Genomic DNA, 23,264 nt, shown 5'->3' with positions numbered 1-23,264 from the left:
CCATCTGGAGTGACAGGCAGAGTGCAGAAGGAAAGAAGCAGATATTAGTCAGGCGTGAAGTGCTGCTGAACCAATTCCCCAGGGCTGGCAGCTCTAGTTAACCATTTCCATTCATCTCAGGAGTGGGCAACCACTCTCTCAGGAGGACAACGTGGACCTGCCTTACATGACAGCAGGTAACAGCCCCATGAAGGAGAGGACCAGGCTAACAGCACTACGAGTCTCCTCAGGCTTGCTGTGAAGGTGGGGTGGATGAGAGCTGCCACTTGATGGCCAAGGGGAACTCGCTGCACTGCAGAGCCCTGATCCTGAGCCCAAAGTTATCAGGCTTTCCCCTTGCTGAAGAGCACAAAGCCTCTCTCCAGGGTGAAGAGCTGACAGCTTCAGGAGATGAGCAGGGGATGAACAGGGAGCCTTGGCCGCCAAATGCACAAAGTTCTTGAAAGAGGAATTCTCTTTATCCCCTCCAAACCCATCCTGCCATAACAGCACTCAAGCAGCCACATGGGTTTAAAGAAGAGGCTGTGCTCAACCCTGCATCAGTAAAACCTCTTCCCAAACTGCACTGGTATCTTTACTTCGTATTAGTTGGCTTGGACGGCGTTGCAGCTGCTCTGCAGTTGGAGAGCATTTGCCCTGTAATCCCAGCTCCGTGTGAGCAGTTACGCTGACTTATGAAGTGCAGCAGTGCTGGAGTTACTGCATTAGCGGGGTTTATTTGCATCTTAACAGCAGCTCGTAATGAAGTGACTCTGCTGAAGTGTTCATGTGATCTGGAGGGGTTACAATCACTTCTGCAACATGACGTGAGGCATTTGGAACTCCAACGAATAACCAGGAAGGTGGAGCCATGGACAGAAGCTGCAACCACCACTGCTCAGCCACCACTTTGCCTTGTGTCCATCGCATCACCAGGGCTTTAAGAGCAGCTATGCGTTCCACAGAGCCATAATTCATGGGTTAACAGGGGACAGATGCTGCCTCCTCCCTCCCTCACACCCCAAACCAAGAGTTAAGCATGTCAAGGAGCTAGATGAGAGCATGCCCTCAGTAACATAGCAGCCAGGCATTTACCTAACAACAATCAGGTGATGGGGCTGAAGGAAATGCTGAGAGCAGGGTTGCTAGTAAGCCACTTGAGCTGGGCTAATCCTGTTAGACACATCTAAACTGTAGGACAGATCATGCGTGGTCTGTATCTGCTGACCTCCTGATGGGCTGTAGATTCCTCACTGCAGACTCTGCTGTGGCTCACACAGGCATTTCCAGTACGTCGTTTGCTGCCTATTTGATGTGTCTGTTTTCATACCACCAAACCAGGCTACTGTCCAAACCAAGCTGTGACGAAGGTGGTGGAGGACGATACCATAGCCACTAGTTTCAGTAGCACTTAACTACTAATGCTTTACCTTGCTGAATGACTTCCATCACCAAACGAAACTGAGTACTAACACTTTCTTTACTAAAGTGTAAAAAAGCAGCTCTGCAAAGCTCTAGCAGTCCTAATACTGTTACAGCAACAAAAGCCTTAAATCAGACATGAATGAGTGACCCACCAGAAGAGCTCCTTTTCCATATCAGCACTGCTCCAGCAACGGACACATGCCCTTTGTCAGAAATCCTAACAGATGTCCTTTGTAGATCATCAAACCACAACAGCCCAGATGAAAGGAGATGCTCAGCGCCTTGTCAGAAGCTGAAGAAGCACCCTGGGGAAGCATCACATCCACTGCATAAATGGATGTTGGGGCTGACCTAGAACAGACACTTTCACACTGTAGTTCCAGGAAAAGGTAAATGAAGTCACTTTCCTAAGATTATAAACAGCAAGTCATCTGCAGAGCCAGGAGAGGAAGTTGGCACTTTTGGGCTTCAACAATTATGTGAGGCTTCCTACTCTGAGTATATGAAATAACTCAGTAGAAGTTTTTCTTTTATACAGCAGTGGCGAATCCCTAATCAACCTCAATAAGCCAGGGTGTTGTCCACTGAGGCCATCTCCACTTGAAAGCATCAGAGAGGGAGGGAGCGACCAGCCTTTTGGATCAGGCAGGCACTCGGCACTGCTGTAGCAGGAGTTTCTTCCCAGGATGCCCAAGACACCCCATGGGAGAGGGTGAGCCAGAGCTCAGGTCCCTGCCCTCCAACACGCTTCAGAGCAAGCGCAAGCACAGTGGTGGGCCACAGCTCTGAACCATGCAGAGGAGACCCTTGGGGTCAGAATCCCCTATATCCACCCTGATTCCATAGAGGGGCACAGCTCCACCTGGAACAGCCCAAACCAGCCCAGGTATTACAGAAAACTGCAGTGGTTATCAAGCAGCTTTACAATTCGGGACATAAATCAGTCTGATCAGCTGCCAGCTTTGAATCAATAATATTCTTGTAGATGAGTGGCTAGAGTATTAAATAAAATCCTTACATAAGAGACAATCCAAGCCTGTCCATTCCTGCAGATTTACTGCTCTGCCCCCAGGTTTAGAGCCAGCCTCCCTGGCTCCCAGCCCGAGCTCTCAGGCCCAATGGATCTTCAGAGCAAACCAACACACAGGAAGGTTTAAAGGCAAAGTGACCCTGACTCATTACAGCACAGCCAGCCAGCCTACGAAGTGCTGCATCAACAGTAAACCAGGAGTTGGAGGGCTGCCTGTAATCTAAATGAAGTTTAGCCACTGAAGAGGTGGCTTTAAGGGGACACAGCATCAGCTCTCGGCATGCACAGCTCTGCATCCAGCATTCTGCTGTCCAAACAAGTTTTGCTTCTCCCACATTAGTGACTGGTATCACTACTTTACACTGTGGAGATCTCGACAGCTTTGTAACAGTGGGCTTAGTCACCATTTCACAGACAAGAAAGCAGAGATCTGCCCAGGGTGGCAAACAGGGGCACAACCCAGAGCAGGCTCACCGCAGGCTCTGTTCACTAGAGAACAGCTCTCACTAAGTCATACAGCATGTTCTGGTTATAAGCAAAGCTTATCTTCTTGTAACTAAAGGCTTTTTCCTCCCTTTTCTTTTTTATTAACACATACTCAGCATCTGTGCATGCACAATATGCATGTTACATTGATACAGGACTTCCTATAGAGATAAAATAGTTACTCGCTAAAGAAATTAACCTTACAAGCAACTGGATTCTCACTGGTCATGGGGATAAATATCTAGTAAGGCTGAGGAAAATTCAAATGAACACTATTAACTTGGTGTTTATCCAGTTTTACAACATGCAGTCTCTGTATGAATGCCTGGAAGAAAAAACAACCCTCAGTTTAGAAAATACAGAATGACATTTCCCATGGAGTTAATGCTGCTGTTGTTTCTCGCTTAGTCCTGTTGGGACTTTCACTGAAAGAGCATCCCTCTGAAGACAGAGACCCCTCCAAAGGAAAGGAGGTATTATCAAATACACAAGAGCTGCAACAAGTCTCCGAGGGGATCAACACGTGACAGTGAGTGAATGTGACAATCTGGCCCAGATCCTGGCAGCAGCTTCTTCCAGACCTTCAGATGCCTTTGAGACACTCACAGTACTGATGCAATCTCACCACCACAGCAATACTTTGTGCATCAACTCAAACACATCCTAAACCCTTTTCTTCCCCCTATAAGAGGGGCTTATTTAGGCTTTTTTACATATCAAAAGGTTGCTTGGAAAATGGAAGTGGGGTTTGGGGTTGCTCTGCTCTGGCAGTAGAGTAACTTATGTCCCTGCTCAGGCTGAGAGGTAATGCCAGATGCACAATGCAGAGAATATGCTGCAGACTAACACTATGTTCTTCTGCCTCCTCTCAGGTCACCTGTGATCCAAAAGGGATCCGCTAGTGATGAGCAGAAAACAGGGATCAACAGTAGAGGTGGTAAAAACTCCATCTTCCAACCATTATACTTGGCAAATTCCTGTTTGGAAAATCCATCTTCAATCCTCCCTTAGGTCAGATCCCAGCCACGCTTGGTTCCAGTGCTCTTACTTAGACTCTTAAGACAACAGGAGGGATTGTAAAAGTAAAACCAAAGCAGCACATGCAGAGGAAGACAGCTGCCTTGACATTCACAACCAAACAGGGCTACTTTCTGGCAGCACAAGGGCCAAAAGTGAAGTAAACTGGTTTGGGGAGGAGAGAGAGACTGCTCCTACGACTCCATGTTTCATGCAAGAGTATGAAAGCCTCAGTCTGCCCAGCAAAGCAGGGGAAGAAATGCAATAAAAAATATTTTAGGAGTAAAGAAAAGGGATACTTCAAAGCAGAACAAATCAGGCAGCAATACCACATAAAAGGTGTATGTATAAGGGATCTGGAAGACAAAGAGGAAGGGTTTGCTGCACCGACAGCCAGGATGCCTACTGATACACCAACAGGCAGAACACTGATAAAGACAGAAGAAGAAGATGTGATTTCAGTCTCCAACCCCACTAGTCGGCTGTATGAGCAACCCAAGTGACCACCATCCCTGCCTCACACCATTTCTGATCCCTGGTGAAGGGTGAAGAGCTCAGCCTTCAAGGGGGCACCTTGGGATGCATCTCACCCCCTGACCGCATACAGAAATCAAGCATGTGCATACCTGCAGTTTGAGACTCTGAGTTTTGGCACTGCATTAATGTGGCTTAATATTAGCCTAGGATCCAGCTTCCAATCCCCTTGCCCAGCCATGCAGCCAAGAGACACTGCCCAGCAATTTAGCTAATACCAGCTTAGGGTTAACTCAGCTTGATACTTGTCAAACATGCCCACAACAATAAACAAAGGCACAGCTCACATTCACTCACACACTAATTAAACTCATTATCACAGAATCAGTCATTTAGGTTGAAAAAGATCTTTAAGATGACCAAGTCCAACCATTAATCCAGTTCCACCACTAAACCATGTCCTCCAGTGCCACATCTACATGTCTGTTAAATACCCCCAGGGATGGTGACTCCATCACTGTCCTGGGCAGCCTGTTCCAGTGTTTGACAACCCTTTTGGTGAAGACATTTTTCCTAATCTCCATCTAAACCTCCCCTGGGGCAACTTGAGGCTGTTTCCTCTTGTTACTTGGGAGAAGAGATTGACACCCCACCTCACTACAACCTCCTGTCAGGCAGCTGTAGAGAGCGATAAGATACCCCCTGAACCTCCTTTTCTCCAGGCTAAACACCCCCAGTTCCCTCAGCTGCTCCTCACAAGACTTGTACTCCAAACCCTCCATCAGCTTCATTCCCTTCTTCACGCTCCAGCACCTCAATGTCTTTCTTTCCCCAAGCCTGTAGTGGTGCATGGAGTTGTAGTGACCCAAGTGCAGGACCCACAGTTTGGCCTTGACCCATAATCCAGCCTGTCCAGATACCTCTGTAGAACCTTCCTGCCCTCAAGCAGATCAACACTCTTGTCCAACTTGGTGTCGTCTGCAATGTCTGTATGAAGGAAGGAAAAGCCAGAGAATCATAGAGATTTACCAGAAGAAGATTCACTTTATACATGTGAGGGATCAGGAGAGAAGACATCTGATGCAACAGCACTTCAATAGGAAGCAGTCCAAGGAAAACCAAACCCACCACCATTCAGGCACTTTCCTTTTAGTGCTCACCCCATCTAGTAACTCAGCTGAGACAGTGCTGGCCCAAGCAGCCTGAAGCACAGCTCCTCCTCATCCAGCCACAACCACTTTGTTAGATCACACTTCACAGCCCCATGGATTTACTTAAGGCTTGAGGAAAACATTAAGTAAAAGCCTCGTACTGCATCAGCTGTCAGCTCTGCTGCCAAAGCAGGGCACTAAATTAAGCCCATTAGTGCCAACTGTGTGAGAACTCTTCTCCCAAAAACAAGTTTTAGCCCTCCTGCTGTGGCCATTCATTAGTCTCTGACACTAATGAGACACAAAGGTTTACTGTAAGTGGCCTGGAAGATGGTATAGGCAGAGGAATTTAACTCCTAACCATTCTGAGCTGCCACAGACAGCACCATTTGCTGCAATGCTTTAACACAGTTAAAAATACCAGTATCTTAGTGGCACATCGTGGGGTGCAGGGCAAAGGCTGCAAAGGTCACTGCTCTGGGCTCATTGTCTGCTTCCCCAGCATCTCCAGCTTAATCCACTGCCCTAATTCCCTACCTCCCCAGCAAAAGCAGCCTTCCTGCTAAATAAGCAAACTGCTGTTTAGATGGCAAAGAGGCTAAAGCACATCTGACCTCCGTGAACACCAACGCCAGTAAGTTAGTTTCCAGTACATTAGCTCATGAAGTGCTGGAGCTGGAAATGTGCTTAATGTCTGCCTTTAATAAGATTATGGCAGCTTAAAATAAAAATCTTTGACAAATAAGGATTTGTTGCATTGGGGTTCATCCAGCTGCCTCCTACCTCTATTATTCAGAGCTTGACTCAGAACTGAAGATGCACCTAAACCAGGCACACAGATAACCCAAGCCAGCTCACTACAAGCCAAACCTCAAACCAAAGCAAGACTGTAGGTCTGAAAAACACCCAGCTGTGTTCACTGGGGTAGTCTTACTCAGGTTACTTGGTGTAAATATACCTAAGCTGCTGCTTACCCCTGTAGGCAAGTCTCCAGGGTGTTGGGGATCTGTGTGCTGTGCTCCCCTGCCATGGGAACAACTCTCAGGCTGATAACTGCCTTGACCACTCCTCAGTGCCTGGCTGCCACCAGCACAAGACCACAGCACCAAGCTCCTCCCCACTGCCATGGTCTCCTTGCTAAGTGACTCTCTCATTGCAGCTCATGCCCAGCTCACATCCTTACGAGCAGCTATGGCACAGGGAGGACTACTCAGAGTGCTTCTCTCTTAACCTAACTGCAGTTAAAACGTCACCTATGACATACTCTGGAGAAGATACAAATAGGATGACACAGGGCTACAGCCTGCAGCCCTAAGAGCTTTGCACTGAAATTCAGTAGGGGTGGGAACAGGGTAGAACAAACACCTTCTTGAATCAATTACAAAGCAGTGGAACACTTCATATCCTTAAAACAACTTTTTGGTTTTCTTCCACAGACAGGAAAAGCATGGGACAAACAGATCTGCTGACCGTGGGGATTCTATAACATGCACCAACATTTGTTTTATAGCAGGAAAAACCTGCTGAAAGCTGCTATAGTCACACTGCTTAAATCCCCTTGGAGTTTTAGGACTCAGCACTGGGAACTCAGTGATCCAAGTATTATAGGCACAAATGATCACGGCTTTGCAGAGATAAGCACAGCTCCAATTACTTCACATCAGCTGAAGCTAAAGAGGATGCTGCTTACCAAGCTGTCCAGCCCTCCTCCCAGGAGGTCCACAGCACCCATCTGCATGGAGGACACTTGGGGAACATTCATTGGGGGTCCCAGGTCCAGGTTCAGAAGGTCACCCAGAAGGTCGCCCTGGGATGGAATGACTTGTGGCTGCTCCAGGTTTGTAGTGGCTGTTGTGCCCACGGGGCTATCGCCTGCATCAGTGCTATGGGAGAGAGGAACAAGAAGCAGAAGAGAGAAACATCAGTCACCTTCAGTCTCCAGCTTCAGATTCCCAGCATGGGGAAACAGCAAGAGGTGGCTCATAAGCACAAGCCATCTAAAAAGAGCTCATCCTAGCAGCTCTCCTGACCACTGCCATGTACAAGGCAGTGTGTTATGGCACGTGGTTCTTCACAAAGGCGTGAAATTTGCCCACCTTGAGCATCACAGACCCCTCCAAAACAGTGAGCTCTGAATACTACATGGAGTACAGCACTGAAAAGAATGATTTCCCAGCTCAGAAGAAACCTATAGAGATGATTTGCAGCCCACTGGGCCTGGAGAACTACATGGAAACATGGAGGGAAAAATAAATAGAGATTTCCTTAGAGACCTACCACTGGTAAACCCTTGAGCCCTCACTAACCAGTGCAAGCTCAACCACTCCCCACAGATCTGGATTAACCACCTTCTACTGACCAGCACCAAGCTCCACAACTCTTTCCTAACTCAAGATCTCAACCTAAAATGGATTCCTCCCCTCTATCAATAATCTCCTTTGAGTTAGCAGCCATGCTGATTACTAGCATAGAAAAGTTTGATATACAGCTTCCAAAACTTCTCATCATGCACAGTATGGCTACCTTTTATATGCACTTGCCACTGAATTTTACAACAAGGAGAGAAAAAACCCCAACTATGACGGACTGTAGCTCCTGGAGGTCTCATTACAATATATTTATTCTTTAAATCCAGAGACACTAATATTTTAGCTCCCTTAAAATCTATTTTTTTTATCCTGTTGCCAGCACTAACTGGCAAAACTATTTCTACCTCATGTTACTGCAGATGCAGCCAACAGGTAATTGCACACAAATGCCAAGGGAATGAGTGTGCTGACAAAGTGTCTTAATGCTGGGGCTCTTTTGTTAAGGATTGCAGCTCCTGATTTTGAGTAGCCACAACTCTCTTCCTTGTCCTTAATCAGTTATTGAGGGGAAAGGTTTAGCAACAGCATATAAACTACTCCCAACTTCAGTGCAAAGGGGAAAAGATGCAGCATAAGGACTGCAGAACGAATTGCTTCCGGGCAGCGATGGAAAGGGTTGAAAGCTTCTCTGCATTAAAAGCTTTAGACCCCTAATAAGACTAATATTAGTTGTCTTCTCTGCTTCTGCCTTCAGCAGGGAGACTTCTGAGTATGCTGAACAACTAGCTAAAATAGTTTTGAAGAGCAAGTGGTTACCGTGATGCACTCCCACCCCCAACCTGAGAACAGGGAAGAACAGCATGTATGAGCAGAGGCACATTACAAGCCGGTAGTGCACACACTTGGTTCGTTCCCAGTATATAATCCCTTTAACACTACACCTCTTCAACACTTACTCATCCTTCTTCTGATGGAGATAAAGCAACCCTTCAAGGTCTTGTGTAACTGCAGCTGCCCCAAAGCCCAACAAGAAATTAGGAAAGGACAAAGCTAAGTCAGTTTGTATCAAAAAACAAAAGCACCAAAAGCCTTCCATTGCTTCAAAGAGATTTGTAGAAGCAACTTTGCATTTTCTTTGAGAGAAAACATATGAATAAAGAATATATGGGTTACAAAGGGTAAAAAGGCTTGATATTTTTCCCTTATAATCTTGGGCAGTGGCTAGCAGCTGGATTTGCCCACATGAACTGGAGATTGGGCCCTCCTATGAGTTCAGCCTCCAGAGGTTTCCAGATGTTGGGTGCCACAAGGGATGCACAGCCTGACCAGAATCAAAAATAGCCTGTGTGGGAATGGGGACTCCTACCCAAGACGACTCCTCTCCCAGGAGCCCTGTAAACATCTCCCCAGATTTCTCAGCTGCATTGCAGCTGAGCAGGGGTAGTGGGGGCCATCACATGTAAAAACACTGCCAAGCAATCAGGAGGTTTCTCCCCCAGCTTTAGGATTCATCTGCAGCTCTACGACACTTGGGCTCATTGAAAAGGCAGGAACATCTCACCATCTGTGAGCTGCTCAGTGGGTCTTCACATAAGCTGAAAGGAACCTGTCCTACGTTGAATGAAAATGAAATGAAATCAAAATGCAGCCATAACTAACTCCTCCTAGATTCATACCCAGGAAAGCACCACTCATGTAGCTACTTCTGTCAATCTAACTCAACACAATGCTGTCTTGATTCTCTTAAGCCACACCCATTGTGGACATCTCCAAAATTCCATGCTTCCACCTCTATCTCACTGGGCAATCTGAAGGAAAACCTCAGTCTCTAGCGGACAGGTCAGCCACAAGAATGGTCATTACCAGAGTGCAGAAGTAATGAAAGTAACTCCAAATAGCAAGATGAGGTGGTTATCTTTCACTGACACCCCCAACTTGCCTTAAACTAACAGATCTTCATGTATCTTTTCATGCACATTCAGCACTAGAAAGAGGCAACCCAGTTCTTGGTATTCAGTAAAACCATTCTGGATATCCAAATTCAGGCTCCCACAATCACGCTCCTGTGGAGCTGCTCACTGTAGTTCTCATGGCTGTAAGGGGCAGTTTGGTATACAGAGGTCATAACATCAGCTTGGCATCAGCTTGTAAAGTTTTACTGTCTTTTTGCTAATAGTAAAGCAGAAACTCTCAACAGGGGCCTCTTTATGAGGCGTGCCATTAAGTAACACCACTCTTTTTTAACTTTCCAAACAGGCCACAGCACTGCATCAGTATGCAGCATGCTCCACTGAGCACCTTTCAGGCCTTTCCCAGCTTGCCACTGCTGACAGGCCTGAAGGTTTTATGTTGAAGTAATGCATAATTTAGTAGTAAACACCACCAGGGCAATGTACAATACTGCCACAGTCAGAAAAGATTTAAGGTCATCAGACTGTCTGAGCATGAACTATGGGAGTCCAACCACATACACAATACAAGCAAGAAGCTTGTAGAAAGACTGCTCCTTGCAAAAACTGAATTCCTTGAGGTCACTAAACCACCTTAAAACATGAGCTTCTGTGGTGACCTGAAACAACAGTGTACAGGAAGGCTGGTAACACCAAAGACCCCCATCCCAGCTCATTCTGCTCCTTAAGGCAATTCTTTGACTACAAGAAGCAGCCATGGAGAGCATCCACTGCTTTTCTTGTCCAACTGGTAGACTTGAGCTTGCTGGTCCTGGGTCACAGTGAAGCCAGACTTGATTTCATAGGCAGGGAGAAAACAACTCGGCTTCCCAAAGCTAGTCATTACAGAAATAGCTTTAGTTGCTAAGAATAGCAGAGAAGTGGTGTCAGAAAATAGAAAAGGAGCAGCATTGCATGCTGATTTATCAGCACAACAGCAAAAAATAGCACTCCAAATGTCACTTTGGGAATATTAAGAGGTAATACGGGATACTTTGCCTCCTGCTGTAAAGCACACTTACATTTGTATTTAATGCCATTAGTGCAAACAGCATTGCTTACCTGAATGAGGAGCCATGGGAATAGGCTCAACAGCAATCACTGCAGCCCAGGACTACTCTACTGCCTGCTCTTGCAGATCTAACCCACTTCTAGGACTGTGATCACGGGGAAGCATTAAAGCTCCAGACAATAAGCCAAAGCATTTTCCCCCAAAGGTTAGACAGAACCACATCAGTCTAGACATCTTCTAAGCCCAAACAATTTTCAGTGATGGGCCTTAGATGGCTTTTAGACTCCCCTCACATTATAAGCACAAAGTGAGAAAGGTAGTTTTACCAGTCCTTCCCCATTTTATATTCCAACAGCAAAGGATCCCTGTACTTGCCTGTTCCAGGAAACTAGTATTACTCTACACAACTGAGGCTTGTAAAGCTATGCTGTTGCTGAAGTAAAAGCTCTTAGAAAATCAGTGAAGTGCATCCTTCTGAAAGATGCTGGGTTTTAACCACAGTCACCCTCCTACTGGAGGAGACGCTTGCGCCAGTTATCCAAAGTTTCTGCTTTTTTATTCAAACTCTCATGCCAAGAGGGCTTATAGCCAGTGTCTTCCCAAAAAACATCACAGCTTCTCCTCACACAAGAACTTGGATACTTCCTCTGTCTTCTGACCCAGGAACTCAGAAGCTACGTATCCAGGATTAAATTTTACACTGAAATAGCCCCTTGAATGACCTGCAAGCCCTTACAACATCAGTAAAAAAACCCATTAGAGTGTTAAAAAAAGACCTTCACATCTTTTGGACTATTTGCTAGAAAGAAACAACCACTCCTGCCTGTTATCACCATGGTTGCCCTCAGCTTACCTTCCATGGTGAATTGGCAAGTGTTTGCGGTGGATCCCGTGGCTCCCCTCCACAAAAGCGTTGGGTGGTTTGTGGTACACAGAAGCCAGAGACCCGATATGGCAGATCAACTCATCCAGCAGGGTCGGTTCAATCAGATCAGTCTCTTCAGAAATAAGTGGCTTTTCTGAAAGGACCACTTCTTTGGCAGTCACTGGATCGGTGGAAAGAAGGCGCCAGTAGATGTAGCCCCGATCCCGCAGGTCTGGGTTGTCGGAATCCTGAGACAAAGCAATACATCAGTCACAGACCTGAAGCAGACTAATGCCAGTTATAACTTCATTTTTCTGGATTAAAACCCCCCAACTATCCAGTCACCACTTCCAGAGTGATGAACATCCCAAAATGAGAAACGAGAACCAAGGTATTAATGCCTAGCCTCCTGCTCAGCTGCTCAGGAAGCAAAACCCCTGAGAAAGCTGGAGAGGGGCTTTTCACAAAGGCCTGTAGAGGCAGGACAAGGGGAAAGGGCTTTAAACTGACAGAAAGGAGATGGAGATCTTAGGCAGAAGCTCTTCCCTGTGAGGGTGCTGAGGCGCTGGCACAGGGTGCCCAGAGAAGCTGTGGCTGCCCCATCCCTGGCAGTGTTCAAGGCCACGTTGGACACAGGGGCTTGGAGCAACCTGCTCTAGTGGAAGGTGTCCCTGCCCGTGGCAGGGGGTTGGAACTGGATGAGCTTTAAGGTCCCTTTAAGGCCTCAAGTGCTTTCCAAACTCTCCTGCCCCTTCATGTAACAGTGAATATTAGGAGAACTCCAAGGGTTGTTGATAGGAGAAAAGAACATGGGTCAAAATGACTCAGTCACATAAGAGTAGACATACAATAATGCATATTGTAACAGAATGATCCAAGATTCCTGGAAATATATGACTTATCCAAGGACACTGCTGGACAAAAATACACTGCAGAGCTACAGGATGGATCTTAATAAGCCATATTCTTCATACCAAAAGAGATCTTATTAATCCCGCCTTTTAGTTATCTAATGAAGTATGTAAAGATGCTAATGACACACAGTTAGGATACTTCATCAGTTCTCCAGCTGTCAATAATAGCCTTGTTTTACTGCAGACAGTTCTGCCTTTGCATGAAGTGCTAATTATTTCTCTGCTTTTCCAACAGCTCTGCCCAGAGCAGCAAAGTGAATGGCGACAGTTGGCAGCTAATGTTCTAGGGAGAGGGAGGTGTTGTGTTGTACTGCAACATGTTTGAACTGTTCATGGAAACGAGAACTGGGATTTTTAATCCCCACATCAGCAGAATAACAGGGTAAATGGTTTTGAGGCTTTTTCCTCCCTGCTAAACTCTGGCAACATACCATACACCTCATTAGCCTTCCTACTTGGTATTTCTTTTCCTCCTCCATGATCTCACTCACGCTGCTGCTGACCTCCTATCACCTGCCTCTCTGCTGTCTGTCTCAAGACATTCTCAGGCACACAGTAAAACCTCTCTTTCTAATGACTTTGACCGTGCTAAGCTCATTTTGTTGTAAGGACCTAAATACAACGTCTGGGACAACAGACAGATTCCTCTGCAGTGCTGTTTTTCAGTTTGATGGGGGAGTTGTGGACTCTTTACACTTTCCACCCTTAACAATTCTTACAAGACTCTCCGCACCCTGCCTGCAGAGGCAGTTCAGGAGGAGGCAGGGCTTCTGCAAGGGCAGACATGAAAGACCATATGCTCCTATCTACTTGCAGGCACATACAGATTCAAGACTGCCTGTTTCTTCCCACAGCCAAATAAACAGACTTGAAACTTTAGTAAATCTACTGGAACAGGAGGCTCACATCTTCCTTTTCCACATTTCTCCCAATTCTCTGCTCTCTAGGGTCTGCATGCACACCTGTGGTGCATACCAATGAATCCATGCTGGCCTAGTTACCCACCCGTGCCAGACAAGAGCAATGGCTCTGTGCCATCCATTAGGTTATGGGCTTGCCAAGGACCCTGACTGCAGCTACACACATCTGTGTCCCTCCCATCCCCAGCTATTTCATTGCTATTTTTACCAGTGTTGGCTGGATGAAGCTGGCTCCTGCTACAACCACACTAGTAGTTTGCTGTGCAGACATACCCTAAGAGACATTCAAAGTGCAACAATACCTAAGCTGGGGAAAGAAACACACGTGTAATTACTCTCCCACTCAAGTGAAAAACCAGTATCTCTACCTAGAAATCAGACCTTGATGCATAGGACTTTTTTGTGTTTTACAGCCAGTTATCCTACACTGACTTATTATTCATATAAAATACCAGCTAGACTGAATCAACATTTGTGACAAACAGAGAAAAAACAGACGCCTATTATATTCCTAGGGTACCATTAAGTGTTTTGTGACTCAGCACAGTGGGTTTTAACACTTAGTACCTTTCTTCTGTTGGCTTAGACAAATGATAAAGCATGCCCTTGGCCCAATTCCTCTCAAAAGAATTGCTGAGAGCCTGCCTAACAGTAGGTTTTGAAGCAGGAAAAGCAGACCACAGATTTCTTGCTGCTGACCAATGCAACACCCCCAAAGGGATGAATAAAAGGTTAAAGTATTCCTAAGTCCACAGCCATGGCTTGTTGCAGCAAAGAGGACCAAAAAGGTCAGCTAATGGTAAGAGTCCGGGGTTTCTGCTCAGAAGCAACTGCAGCCCATTCAGAACAACTGAGGGACTATTTTCATCACTTGACACAGCAGGTCTGGAACAGATCTGCTCTTTTTGGGCTATGCCATCACGCATCTACCCCAGCCAGAGGACCAGCTGATGTCCTACCCACCCCAGCCACCATGACATCTCCACTACTGTCCTGCAGAGCTACAGCACTTCTGTCTACCAGCTCAAGCCCTGCCCTGCCTGCAGTGATCTGAGCTCATAACTCAGCACCTCATGCATAATGAATCCAGGATCTTAACCCACTGTTAAAGCCTCCAGCAAAGCTGTCACATTGGCTGACAGCATCCAAGCACAAAGGAAAAAACCCAAACCTCAGTTCTTTCTTTTTCATAGCACTGCTTAAGCTTTGGTGTTCACAGAACCAAGTCTTTGCCAGGCCCTCTCCCTCTGTCATAGCTCCAGATGTTTTAACTGCAAGTCATCTTCAAGGAGAAAGTATTTTGGTTTCTTCATAACTCTACCCTGTCCCTAGCTTTTCATTTGGCAGGGGAATGGGAAGGAATTAGGATGAAGCAAGAGCTAAGAAGGAGAGAGCAGATGCCAGATGGCATGGTAACAGGCACAGAGCAGCTCTTAAATTGAGTGAGTTTGGGAGAGAGGAGAACATGCTTGAATCCTATTTACTGCAAAGCTGATTTGCCTGGCAGATGGGAGACACCACACAGCAGGCCAACATGGTGTCTGGAGGGCTCTGGTTCACTCAATACCTTGGCTTACCTGTGTGGCCAGGCTGAGGGCCTGCTGAACCAGCTCCTGTGTCTCAGAAGGCTTTTTTAAGAACAGCTTCACTATAGCAGTCAGTAGGGTGAGCTGCACCTGGGAGAAGCACACACAGTAGAGATTAGAAAATTCATCCATGCTTTAGCAATGTCTCCCAAGTCTCAACATCCTTTACTGATATGAAACTCAAGCCCTGTGCTTTCTAGCAGCATTACAACTATTCTTTGCCAGGGAAACCCAGTACAAGGAGACTCAGAATCTTGCCTGCTGCAAAATACTTCCACAGACAAGTCCCAGATTAGCACACCGAGATTTATGTTGTACTTTTACGCCTATCATCACTCTTTTGTATGTTCTGGTCCCTAATAGGGTTATTCCTCAAGATATATACAACATCTAGAAACCCCTCCTGTTCTGTCTTATCCTTCCAAAAAGAGAAGTTTGGGAAATAGAGACAACACAACAAGTCTACAGACTCCCAAGAGTTTTATTTTAGCCAAATACCGAAGTTTTCAGTGGAGGTATTTTCTGATCATTGCAATGTTATTTACCATTTATCCCATACATACACTGCATGAAACACTACAGAAAAGATGCACAACAGAATTTTACCTGAGTGCTTTCATCATGGAAGCCCTCCAAGAAACTCTCCAACAGCTCATCTGCATTGTCAATCCTTTCTGCATATTCACCCACTATCCAGATCATCGCAGCTCTGGCATCTGGTTCATCCAGGGAATCAAGGTTCTCACACAGAGTGGCAATGATGCTTTCATACCTGGATTGTCAGAGTACAGGTGGATTACTGGGGTGAATTCAACTTGTGTTTCTCCATCTCTGCCCACATCATTCTGCAGAGAATCCTGCACTGAATGACAATGTCTTGTACTTGTGCACGACAAGCAGCATTCTCACTCAACTATGGAAGATATTCCTTGCCTTTTTCTCTTACCAAGCTCACAGGGTCCTCAAGAGCTTTGCACTTTTGTTAATCAGCAAGACCACCCAGATGTGGAATTCTTCCTCCCTCTCTGTTTTGCTAAAGGGAACATTTGATCCAACAGTTCGAACCATAAGTCTGTATCAGATCCTGCAGTCCCACTGGCATCTTCAGACTGGTAACTCTAAACTGGATATTACACTTCCCCAAAGGCTTTGCTGTAAAACAGCCTAAACCCCACACTGATTATTTAGCTTCCCCTGTTCCCATGTGTGGGTATCCCAGTCAATAAGCACGTAATCTGTCTTGTAACTGACAGCAGAAATTGCCAGTGAGGCCTGCAGAGGTCCCATATTACTTTTTAGGTGATCATGAACTATCTGCTGAAAGACACTGCTGTTGTTCTGTAGCTGAAGAGACAAAACCTTACTGTAGAAACAGCTTAAAAAAAGCTGAGTACTGCCGAAGCCAGAGAGAACTCCTGATGGTGAAAACCAGTAGTGTTTTGATCAGCACAATCTGACAACCTCAGGTCATGAGAACCATGAACTTTCATGGCCTTGTATATAAACCTTCCAGAGGAAATGAGCAAAACCAGAAGCCCAGTGTTGTAAACTTGGTCAAATTTTCCTTCTGGCATTCTCTGTAAGAGCTCTACAGCTTCTGATTAAGGCTTATACTCAGCATGAATATGGAGTGGTGGGGAAGGAAAAGCTTTCAATTCAAACTAATAACATGCCAGGCTGATACCTCATTTAGAGTTAACATCTGAGTCCTGCTGTAGTAGGAGCTAGAATCAGAATGGACATGGCTTTTCAGAACAATGGCCACCTTTGCTTCAGAGCCCTGGTAAGCTATGCTGAGTGGGTTTTACATTGCTCCATCCTGGTGTTAGCAGACAAGGGCTTCCAAAAACCATACACTACTTTCACGTACTTGTTGGGGTACTTGCGGAAGATGTCTCTGATGACAACAATGGCCTCCTGGACCACATAGTTGACCTTGGTCTGGATGAGGTCTAGCAGTGTGCTCACGCAGCGCTCTGCAGATTGCTAGAGAGAAGAGAACAATACAATTAAAACAAGCTGAAGAAACACAATGATGAGGAATGAGGCAAGCATATGAGAAAAGGCCCAGGGGTGGAAACAAAAGGACCACAGCTACCAACTCAATATACTTGTTCAGAAGAAACCTGCAGGTTGGTAAGTGCTTGTGTATTACACTGGAGATACCAGCTGACTCCAGCTCCTGCAAAAGTAACATCTGAAGCAACTGTGCCAATAGATAGCTGGATCACCACACAAGAGACCTTAAGAACATCACCTGCATTACTCCTTACAACACCCTCTTGCTGGCTAGCAGTTGAAACAGGCCACCGAATGAGCTCTCTTGGACTTGCCTGAGCTGTGGCAACCAGAGTGGAGAGAGTTTTGTCCGGGACTGCTGGAAGTTGTCTAACAGGGGAAAAAACTGTGCTGTCAATCATGCTGCAGTAACAGCAGCAAAAAGCTTCAGTGTTTTTGGGGTGAGGTCGCTTGCAACAAGTGAAGATACAGCTATAAAGAGTAATCCAGCTGTTGCTAATGCAGCTTTTACATCACCTAGTTCAAAATTCCCAGCCACAGGCACTGTAAGGTAACAAGGACTAGACACTGGCATGCTTCAGGAACCAGAACTGGAGTTAGAGGCAAGTAATTCAGGGAGGTCTAATCCCAAATAGCACAGTGAGGCAGGACATCACAGGAGCAACCAACTCCAGCAGCAGAGAGTCTCAGATAAGGACAGTGATTTGGCTATTAGCAGAGCACATATGAAGCCTCATTACGCAGCTGGTGATTAATGTGAGAAGCAGACTGCTCACGACACTGCCTAGGCAGTCCCCATCAGAAGACTCAGAGAGCATTCAGCATCGAGACAAACAGAGTAGGGCACAAACAATAGCAATGTAGGTGGATTTTTCAATTCAAGTGAGCTAATAGTCCCCTTCACAGTCAGAGTACTTGAAGGTTGGGCTGGAGGAGGAGGAATGAAATGGCATTTAAGTCACAGGAATCAGCTTTTTGAGAATGGGCAGAAATCTCAAGGACAAACCTCAAGACTTGTAGAGCTGAATTGGGGCCACGCAGACACTAAAACCTCTTGGTGATTGCCTGCCCTCGTGACTCCAGCTGTGTTGTCTTACAAACATAGCCTACAAGTGCAAACAGTGGCAATGAGCAGCCAAGACAGAACACACTATAAACCAGCATTTGCTCTGTCTTTGAAAAATAGCACTAAAGTGCATAGGACTCTCGCCTGAAATTCACACCAAACAGAAACAAACCCACTACAATTGGTTGCAGATTAATGAGAGGTATCATAAAGAATTATGATTGGTATCATATGTTTTATGATACCTCTCCTTCCTTAGCACAGATTTACAGGTCCTCTGCCACTACAGAGGCAGTGAAATGGCAATTTGACAATGGCCTGCTCTGATCTGTTCTGCTCAGAAGGAGATATGAGGCCTGTGACTTGGAAGACTCTTCCACTTCATGGAGACTGACCATGGCCTCCACACAGCCTGACACTGCTCACAGTGAAAACCCCACTCAAAGTCCTGAAGACAGATGCTTCAGAGCTTGCAATTCTCTCTTACCAGTTTCACTTACTTTCACTAGATGTTTTAACAAGTGGCCTTACGGGGCACTTGGGGTAAACCTGTCCTAAGCCAACTCTACTCCGCAGAACCTACAGCGGTCAGTTGCAACAAGCAGTCCAGCCCTGTCAGAGTCTACAACTAGCAAAGCCTAAGAGCTGCAGAATTCAAGGAAAAGCAAATTAAGGTTTATTTTTATTTTCTTTAGGCACTTCAAAGCGTGAATTTTCCAGAAAGAGCACAACATCCACTTTGAAACATGCAGGATTGATTTTTAGCCCAGGAATCCCTTGGAAAGAGAGCGGCCATGTAGGCACGTACACAGTAAAGCAGTCCCTCTAACAAAATTTCCCTGTAACAAAATACATCCCAGCTCAGCCCATCCTTTGTAAACACACTGCTGTTTGAAGGTGGCCATCCCAGAGGACTGCAGTGCTGTGCAAACTGATGAAAGAGTGCCCCAACCACAGCTCTCAAGTTGGAATGAGGAAGAACAACCCACCAGTGTCAGAGTTGCTTTGTTTTTCTGTAGAAAGCAAATGAAAGCCTGAAAGAATACTGAAGTACCACATACCATGCTCACAGCCATGAGACTCAATGATTTCTAAGAACTGGGCTGCTGGCAGAATCTCCTGGAATGGAGACAAATCCCCCTCTAATATGGCTCCTTCTGCTGCTTCTTTGCTCCAGAAGAATCACTATTCTTACTGCATCCACTTCATTTCCTTTTCCCACAAGAGTGATGCTTGGTTTGCTTACAAGCAAAACATCAGATGACAGCTTCATCTAGTGCTGTCAATGGAGGAAACCAATGCCAGTTTAGCTACACCACACGGTTTGCTGTAGACATACTCCAACTAACTCTGAGCTAGTCTATCCATGCAAAATGATGTTGTTCTGGCATGCCCCAAGACAATATGGCTACTTAAGCCTGGGCAAAATCAATCAACCTTTCTATTCAGCATAGGTATTGCTTACATTTCCCAAACAAGCACTATCTCTGCTGTGTGCAGCAAAGGTAATGCCACACTTGCTCACATCACAGCAGACAAAATCATTTACTGTCTTACTCTTCTAGGAGAGACTATTAGACAAAAGGTAGGATCCTCGAAGCAGAGCTGAGGTTCCCTATGAATGCTCATTCATCAATAGTTCCCTCCAGCTGTGCCCTATGTCAAAAAGCAGATTTCAAAGCCTTGGGAACCTGGACACTGATGGCTGAGAGGATGATGCTCTTCCATTAGTCATAACTCACAGTGCAAACAGCCTCTGGTAAACACAGATGCACGGGGGACAGGGATTAACCCAGACACGAGGACACTGCTCTTCTGTATTTGCCCTCTGTAAACCTGGCTCTTGGAGTAAACAGACGTCATCTTTAGCAGCAGTGTCTTCAAAGGAGCACTGCTAAACACCAAGGTTAACGCTACTTACTGAGAGAGATAATTACACAGTTAGAGGGTCACTGCAAATTTGATGGGACATTATCATTAGTCCTTTGCATACCGAATATGACTGTCATAGTACCAGGGATGGGAAGAAAGAACGTAGTGAATAAGGGCAGGAAAGGCTAAAAGCTTCTAAAACCACCTTGCTAGTGCAGGAATACACCATCTTTCATGTGGAACTATGACAGACACACATGATCAAACACTAGCAAGAAAGTCCCTACTAAGAACTAAAGCCAGCTCCCAGTCCCCAGCACAAGCACTGCTACAGAAAGAGCTGCCACCAGCTAACTTGTCAGTAGCCCTCTTCTATGCTCAAGAGGATCTTTTACTGTGACTCCTGTGGCTCCATGCAGTCAGCATCCTGCCTGCACACAACATGGAAGGAGCACTCTGGTATTTTGAACTGCAGACATGAAACAGAGGCAGTGATCACCTACTCTATTGGGCCGTGCTTAAAAGAAAGCCCATGGCAGTGGTAAGTCTTTGGGAAAGGAGGGAAAGGAGGGAAAGGAGGGAAAGGAGGGAAAGGAGGGAAAGGAGGGAAAGGAGGGAAAGGAGGGAAAGGAGGGAAAGGAGGGAAAGGAGGGAAAGGAGGGAAAGGAGGGAAAGGAGGGAAAGGAGGGAAAGGAGGGAAAGGAGGGAAAGGAGGGAAAGGAGGGAAAGGAGGGAAAGGAGGGAAAGGAGGGAACTGCGAGAAAGGAGGGAAAGGAGGGAAAGGAGGGAAAGGAGGGAAAGGAGGGAAAGGAGGGAAAGGAGGGAAAGGAGGGAAAGGAGGGAAAGGAGGGAAAGGAGGGAAAGGAAGGGCTGCATGGGCAGGCAATTCTCTCAAGAGGTCAGCAGCTGGTGCCCTCTTTACACAGACTTACAGTAGCTTAGCTGGAACCAGAGAAACCTGAGCACTGACACCATATTCAGCCAGGCATGATTAGGTTTTTATTTAAATATGCTGTCAGGCAATGCTCCTGGGAACTCACTTTAGCAAAAGCTAAATGAGCTCAGCTGAAATTAGACGGCTTATGTGACATTTTGCACTCACTTATCAGTTTACTGAAAAGCACTAACACCACAGCATAAGTCTTCCCTCTCCTCCCAGGCTTTCTGAGCTCCTGTCAGGCATACCAGACTCATTTACAGGGAAATTAACAGGGATATCACTAAAAAGTACTCTATTTTTGGTGGATGTTCAGCTGGCAGAGGACTTTGCAGACTGCTGTTTCGGATAACTGCAGAGCTTCTTGGCAACTTACTTGCATAAGCATCTAGGCTAAGGAGCACACTCCAAACGAAGGTGCAAGCTATATGGACCTGTAACACTAGATAAGCAGAGTCACTCTGTGCAAATTGCACTTAAGTGCCCCAAATCTCTGTAATTCTGTGCATGTGTTCTATTCAGCTGACATATGGGGGAACAAAGCGTTTCATAATACTGAGTTCCTCCAGAATCTCTTCTGCTTCCCCCTTCAAAAGGTCAGGCCACAGCTATCAAAGGAGGTCCCTCATGGATAAGTGGTCATTGTTCCATTGAAGCCAGTGCAATAAAATATTCCATGAGGGATGATTTAGCTGCCTCCTTCTGCCTGCAAGCTCAGGTCTGAGAGGAGCACACCACCCTCCTGCAATGTACTCAACTGGAGCTCAACCAGCTACTGCTCCGAATGAGCATGATGTATCCAGGTCACTCAATTACCAACAAAGGAGTAAAGGAACTTTGAGTAACGCGGAAACAAGATGACAAAGCCCATTACTGGTTTTGAAGTGAGAGAATCACAGAAAACCTCAAGGTTCAGATACTTGCCTCAACTTTGATAGCACAGCGCCCAATTGCCCTGACAGCCTTGCGCACGAAGTCAACGTCCACCTCGGTAGCGTATTCCTTGAGCTCTGCCAGGACCTGCAAAGCAAATGCACCAATGTGAGTCCCTGGGGTCACACAGAGAGAACATCCCACTGCCAAGTGATGCTGCTTGAATAGGAGAATGCAAGCAGGGTGCACACTTCCACAGCTAGCCACACACATCCAAAGCTAACACAATCAAACTCTGCAATCAGCCTCTCTCTCTCTCTGAAACCCATTGGTTTGGATCAGGCAGCAAGAGTGATCCAGAGTCAAAGGATGGTTCAGTCTGGATTATTTTCAAATTCTCCTGAACAAAAAGCTGGGGACAAAATCAGCCCTGTCAAACTTAAATGCTGCTCTTCTTTCTTACACTGAAAATACAGTGGAGTTGGGATCACATCCATACATGTAGATTTATGCCTGGTTTATTGTACTTATTGTTCTACATTCGCTGTGTGCAAAGCTCTCAGCAACAACCAGTTTTGATCTCTCCTTTTCTGTGCTCAGATGAAACTCTGGATCCCTGCTGGATCCAAAAGGAGGATACAGAGGAGATCTGGTGACACCCTGGAACACCTACAGAGAGATTAATAACAGTGTGAAGATATTTCTCCTCTTAAGGTTTTTTTGCTAATGAAACTGAACAAAGGCTTAAAGCAGGACCTGCTGGGATCTTACAGACCACTCACTAAAAAGCTGCTTTATCTTAAACAAATCACTTTGCTTAGAATAAATGATTTTTAGAAAGACCCCACACAATTCATATTCCCTCAAAATCTCATTTGTGTCTGTTTCTTATGTCAAACTTGACATCAGAGATTTCACTGCAATGTCACAAATGGATTGCAAGGGAGAGGTGAGCAGCACAGAGTGAGACAGTTGAAAAATCTATAGTCAGTGCAAATTGCCCCAAGCAATGACAAGATAAAGAGGTCTTGAAGGGCCAGGCTGCAGACAAATACATCTGCAGTAATAGACAGGACACCTGGGTTTTGAAGTTTTCTTATTTCCTTGGCTGATCTCTGTTGCACAGGACTTAGAGCACCCAGGTTTAGTAGCTTATGCTTTTCAAATACTGCTCGAGTCCGAGTAACTTGGATACAACTTGTCTGCTGCCTTGTTCTAGAATGGGCATGGAGATGAAGATCCTTGACAAGCTGCACAGGGAGGATGTGGATAGAAGCCTGCTCCCCTTGGGTCTCATTTCAGGGCATATTTCTGATGAAGCTTAGGTCGCTTTCAGGAATGTCTCTTTAGAACCAGGAAGAGATTCATTCATTAGTCTGC

At 45.9% G+C, this 23,264-nt stretch overlaps 1 protein-coding gene across 4 annotated transcripts in view; it reads right to left on the bottom strand.

Annotated features, from left to right (window-relative positions):
- Positions 1-23,264, bottom strand: part of AP2B1 (adaptor-related protein complex 2, beta 1 subunit) — a 73,979-nt gene that overhangs the window by 28,418 nt on the left and 22,297 nt on the right. For all 4 annotated transcript variants that reach the window (XM_010014550.1, XM_010014553.1, XM_010014554.1 and 1 more), the window contains exons 8-13: positions 21,936-22,031; positions 16,988-17,103; positions 15,724-15,889; positions 15,109-15,207; positions 11,686-11,945; positions 7,253-7,445 (exon numbers count right to left, since the gene is read on the bottom strand). In XM_010014550.1, the coding sequence (XP_010012852.1) occupies positions 7,253-7,445; positions 11,686-11,945; positions 15,109-15,207; positions 15,724-15,889; positions 16,988-17,103; positions 21,936-22,031 (930 nt within the window). The remainder of the gene's footprint in view (positions 1-7,252; positions 7,446-11,685; positions 11,946-15,108; positions 15,208-15,723; positions 15,890-16,987; positions 17,104-21,935; positions 22,032-23,264) is intronic.

This window comes from Nestor notabilis, unplaced genomic scaffold, assembly GCF_000696875.1.
Source record: "Nestor notabilis isolate BGI_N333 unplaced genomic scaffold, ASM69687v1 scaffold1455, whole genome shotgun sequence".
NCBI classification, from domain to species: domain Eukaryota; kingdom Metazoa; phylum Chordata; class Aves; order Psittaciformes; family Psittacidae; genus Nestor; species Nestor notabilis.
Note: the sequence above shows the minus strand (reverse complement) of the source record. Positions and strands in the feature narration are given on the sequence as shown.